Source organism: Polyodon spathula, chromosome 23 (genome assembly GCF_017654505.1).
Source record: "Polyodon spathula isolate WHYD16114869_AA chromosome 23, ASM1765450v1, whole genome shotgun sequence".
In the NCBI taxonomy this organism is placed as follows: domain Eukaryota; kingdom Metazoa; phylum Chordata; class Actinopteri; order Acipenseriformes; family Polyodontidae; genus Polyodon; species Polyodon spathula.
In genome coordinates this window covers 8,186,553-8,192,552 of record NC_054556.1, presented here as the reverse complement: position 1 = coordinate 8,192,552, position 6,000 = coordinate 8,186,553, and the positions used below count along the sequence as shown (strand labels likewise).

The 6,000-nt window shown below is 33.3% G+C and overlaps 1 protein-coding gene across 1 annotated transcript in view; it reads left to right on the top strand.

Moving 5' to 3' along the window:
- Positions 1–586: 586 nt before the first annotated feature.
- The window catches only part of LOC121298397 (contactin-3-like), a 39,091-nt gene continuing 33,677 nt past the window's right edge, over positions 587–6,000 (top strand). The window contains exon 1 of the mRNA XM_041225505.1: positions 587–707. Coding sequence (XP_041081439.1) covers positions 653–707 — 55 coding nt within the window. The 5' untranslated portion in view covers positions 587–652. The remainder of the gene's footprint in view (positions 708–6,000) is intronic.

Sequence of the window (6,000 nt, the reverse complement as noted above, 5' to 3'; positions counted from 1 at the left end):
AGCAAGTTAATACAATCTGCACAATGTCTACATGTGCTGTTCAACTGAAAATCTGCTTATGTGTTTAAGTTATTCTATCTAATGTTGCGTTGCTGCAGGGTATTAAAATCCAATGGTCATCTCATTTATGTACATGGGATTTCAGAGCCTCAAATCTTGCAAAGAAGCAAACCTTAAGTAATAAGTAGAAAAGTCACTACAAATGTTCTAAACACTGGACCTTAGTTGGACTTACTGTACTTTCCTTCAATTATTTAAAAAAAAAAAAAAAAAACTATTTTCCACCTATTTTATTTGAGATCTGTAGAAGATAATAGCATTTTCTTATCAATATTTTAAATGAATAATGAATTGTTCTATTTTCCGACAATTTGGATAAACATTGTCCGATTGCTCAAAATATAATTACTTTTGGAGCCCTAATTCAAATTTATTTTCTTAGTTCAGATGCATCATTTGTAATTCATCTCTTGATACTTTTTGTTTTGTTTTGTTTTTTGTTTATATCAATGTAAAGATCTTTCTGTAACAAAATCTTATTTTAATTCACTCTATAATTACTTTTCTTCAGATTAAAGGTCTTACATTGAAGAGAAAGTGTTCTATTCACACGTGATTGGACGAGAGCCGTCTTTGCAGTTGGCAGCTGAAGATGATGTTGCCATGGAAACCTCTTTTCTTGCTCTCATTCATTAGCTGCCTTGCAGGTAAAATGTCTTACTTTTTCCTTTTATTTTAAAAATACCTTTTTTTCTCAATAAAGAGATACAATCTGAGAATGACCTATAAAGGGAGTATCTTTACATCTTCCTTTTAATGGAATATTAATCTTTAAATAATGTGCACTTCTTAAAATATTTTCCTAATACGTATTAGCCTATTTTTTTAATTGAAACACACGGCAGAATTCCATGGCATTTTAAAACTATAAAATTATACGTTATATGTAAAGTCTGTTGATATTCTAGCACACTCACAACTCACACTGTGCTACTTTTCTCAGCTTGTTTGGATAAAGTTATTCACATCCAATCATTCTAACATATTGCATAGAGGGAGAGTTTTTGTAAGCTTTAAAGATGTGTGCAACATTTTCTCATATGAGAAACAAACGCCAGAAATGTTTTTGATTATTTTTCAGTTTTAAACACTGTGGACCAATGTCATAACAATGTAGATATCTGATTTACCTTGCATATCTCCTACAAGATCATGTGCTGACAATTTTATTGCAATTATGACAACTTGTTTTCCACCACTAGAACTTTATTATGATGATCAAACCCATCAGTGTAATGGTTCATAAAGGGAATTTGTATAGAGTGCTAAAGTTTTTTAAAGATAATGCTGGTTATATTCTGGACATGACAACCCCAGGGAAACCAGTCCAGAACTGAGATCACAGTAGACTTTCTCACGGATAGTGACTTGACTGACATGCTAAACGCTGGGTGAGAACCTACAACCACACTTGCCACAAGATAATGTCTTACCACAGTGCACAAGAGGTGGGCCGGTCTGCATTCGTGGTTTTACAGCTTTTTTTTTTTTTTTGAACAATTAGTTGTATTCATTTTCCATTTTCTCCCTATTGTGGAATTGCTATTCAACCTGGCTCAGCGTTGCAACTCCCGAACTAACTCGTGTTTTCCAAAACAGCCATCTGCTTTTTTTCACTCTGCAAGCCTGTCGTGCAGCCATATCCACAACTTACAGCGTCAGAGGGCCAGCCTGCAGGCGCTCGGCCAGCCACAGGGGTCACTGGTGTGCAGTGAGCCAAGGACTTCCCAGCAGACCTAACCACTATCCCACATGGGCAGCGCTTGGACAATTGTGTGCTGCCCCCTGGGATCGCCCGTCCACGGTCAGCAGTGGCATAGCTTGTATTTGAACCGGCGATCTACAAGCTATAGGGCTCATCCTGCACTCTGGGCGGAGTGCCTTTACCGGATGCGCCACTTGGGTGCCCGTGGGGTTAGAGCTTTTAAACTCATCTCATCTCACCGACAGGGAATCCATGAAGGCAGTGTATTACACAACACTCTGTTACCCCTGCTTGCACGTATCTTTTTATACTTTACCTTAACTTCCTAATAATTTGATATATTTTAAACATATGATGGGGCTATTATTCAGGGCCTTTTGTAATTTTTTTTTTTTATTATTCAAATATAACAATGGCATTCAAGATTAAAAACTCATTCCATGCTGCAGTTGAGATTACTGACTCCATTTCTGTATTATCATTTCCATGACAATCTAAAAGGCTCTTGTATTTTTTTTTAGACCTTTTGTATAATTACATATCTTGATCTGAGAAAAGTAAAAAGAACAGTAAAAACACTGGTTTGATAATTAGCATTAGAGTAATTCAAGTTTCACAGACAAAGGGTGTTATTCACAGGATATGGTGCTTTTCTTTCAACACCAATTTATAACAGATAGAGGTGCAAGTTCATAGAATGCATGGAATGTAAATTGACTATCTCTGGGGTGTGTTAAATACAGAACATGTTGTCACAGTGTGCAATGTTTTGTATCTAGCTATAAAATCTTTTATATTAATCTCCTGTTATAGCTATTTTATGTTACTCTCATTTATAGATGTCAGGTAAGGGCTTGTTTTGAAATATCAGGGTGGAACCCCCCAAACATCATATCTAAAACTACTTGGAATATTAATTATCTTTATGGTATTGAAAAACCTAAGGTTTGTATTGTATGCTGCCACCCTGTATAGTGTATATTTCCTTGGCAGAGTTTGCAAATTCTCCTGCTTGGTAAAGAAATTCTACCCAGTACTTGACTTGGATGTCATTGTCATGTATTCACGAGACATAATTTAGTGATCAGGAACGACACTTTATTGTTACAACCAAACAGATGCACATGTCACACTAACTATTTTGCAACTGCTGTCGAAACCCAGCTGACTCTATTTACGGTAGCTATTGTTTATATATAAACCTGTGTATTTTACACCAAAAGTATTCAAAATTTTTCCAGTTTTGTAATGGTACATGTAGTCATTTTAAATCAAGTCAAGTAAATGCATTAATTTTACATTCTAACAATGTTGACACACAAATGAGTTAATCACTTCACAGATTATTGTCAATACCATGCTTATTTTAGCCCTAATGAGTGCTTTGATGTAAGAGGTAGGTTAACCTGCTTAGCAAGCAGCAAATTACAGAATCCATATGGAGATATAGAACTATTAGCATTTCAGCGCATTAACCATGCACTGTTACAGATTCATGCTATTTTGAATGTCTTATTGATCAACTGTGATGCAATGACTGTGGCTATCAGAAATACCCTCATACACATTGCATATAAGGCAAAATACATTTAGGTGCAGATTTATCAAATGTGTACCTTTGTTTGGAGAAAGGAAAAGTAAGCAGTTAATCTAAACTAGGAACAAACAACAAAGACACACTTTTTGGGTTCCTACATTACCCCTCAGGTTGGCTTGTTATTAGTGTAGCAGTTGTATTTTCCTTTCACTAAAATAGGTGAAAGGATTGTGAATACAACAAAATGCACTATGCCCCTTGGTCAGATATTGTTATTTAGTGTGTACAAAAGTGATCTTGTCATTAACTTCAACCGAGTTGTTATAAATTTGCTTTTGAAAAATCACAAACGAAGGAAATATAGCGTTAGCGCAACACCTGCATTCTAATTGGACATTTAGCACTGTCAATCTAAAGGCACCGGCGTCTACATTGTTTATTTAGGCCACTGAGATCTCCAGGTTTTTTTTTTTTTTAGTAATTGTTGCTTAAACACCAGTACAGTAGAAAATAAATGGAATAATTTAGATTACTATTGTTATCTGTCTTCTTAATATTTGGCAGATGCAATGCTGTTTGTGAAGTAACTAGAGGGCATTGGTATGCAGGCTAAGAGCCACTGCTGTGTAGAATATATATATATATATATATATATATATATATATATATATATATATATATATATATATATATATATATATATATATATATATATATATATTTTCCTTGTAACGGTTGGAAAATAAGCACTTTCCTTGCATAAACCAAGCAACAAACACAAGACAGTGATATTCTTGTCAACCTGCTATTAAGGTATTTTAGTATTGTATGTTGTCTTTTATGGTTTGCAGAGATGATTGTTTTGTCCCTGCATGATTAATATACTGTATACACAACCAATTTAAATACAGCTTTCAAAGCAATACTAGTCAAAAGCACATAATTGCAGTAGACCATTACCCATATAAATGATTTGACAGGGGCATAATTGTAAAATGATACACATTTCTGTTAAGTGATACATAATTTGTTTTGGAAGTAATTTTAGTTTTCTTTGCAAGGCTTCTTTTTTTCAAAAGAGATAAGTAAGAATATTATGTGCCATGACAGTTATCTTTATCTGTTTGTAAAGATTACATTTAAATGTGTTCGCAGTTTGGAAATAACAGGCTAGAACAGCAACCAGTTCCTCCCATGAACCGTTATTTTCACAATAACAAAAATATTCTTTGAACATTCAACATGTTTTAAACTGTGAAAACCTGTTCTAATCTCTATATGACAGCATGCTTATGTAAGATATCAACATATAGGGCTAAATTCTCAAAGCTGTTTTCTTCAATTTGTCATTTGCACAAATTCTTCAGAAATACACCCAGTAAAGTTACCCAACCAAAAATACACAACTAAGACTTTTAATTCCATGGCTTGAATGGAGTATTAAGTTGTTTCTTATTACATTCATGGTGTTTTTTTTTTTTTTTTTTTCCATTAACAATTGTAAATGCTATAGCTTTGAAAATCTAGCCCATAATGATTTATATAAATCTTTTAAGGTCCTTTTCCTTCTTATGCAATTATCTCCATTCTTTTTTTTATTATTATTAACATTAAACTGCTGTTCTCGTTTAAGTTTTAAATGTCACTCTTTGAATATTTAAAAGTAGGCAGTTGTTAGATGTATTAGTTTATCAAAGAGAACTCATTAAGGCCTCCTTAATTATGCCCCAAAGGGGTTTTCAGGAAACACAGTAGAACCAAAGTGGCGAGGGCAGGGAAGTTAATAAATAGAACACACAGAACCAAACCTTTCTAAAAACATATTAATAAAAAAAATGCATGCACCACCATTTTGTGGCAGCTATGTCTAATGTTGATAGATTTTGACATAATGACAAAAGTGCTAAATGGTCCATACATATGTTCCTGCATATTGTACAGGAACATAGGGAAACTAGTTTTTTTCAGTTAAACTGTAGACGGGTAACTGGTAATTACATTTCTCAGTCTATGAAAACAGATTAATTACAAGTGTTTCTCAATACTTCTGTATTAAGATGTTTGTTTTGCAGTAATAGATTTTTTAAAAATGGATAAATAACAAATCTAAAACATGTTATAACAACTAAAATACAGTGATTAGGTGTAACTTGTAAAATACTTATGTCAGTAACATACATCCTCCACGACAGCTGTAAATTATAAATCAGTATAATAAAAAAGGTTGAAAGCCATGACAGTAACTATATATCAATGGTATATAAAGAATAGTTATCCAGCTATATGCATACATGTAGGTGTGACATACATATGTACGAATCTACAGACAGACAGACTCCACATATATCTCCAGAATCTGATACTCTCAATAACTATGGGAAAATAAAAACATTGTTAAAAATCATTACAAAATGTATTTTGTTTGCTGCTGAAAGCAAAAAGTTTCATTGTTTACTGTAAAGCCATAAATATTTGCGACCAAAATATTTGTCGAATCAAGCCTATTTTGCTCCAGAAATGTTGGTGACCTGTTGCAATACGAAGTATTTATTGTTTTTGATATTCGTGCCAAAAATGTTATTTTTTTTTAATACGGGGAAAAACACATAATAAAAGGCTCGCAAATATTTATGACTTTACAGTATATATCAAGATTGTGATGGATTGTTTGTTTACAAGTTAATTGCAGTCTTTTTTT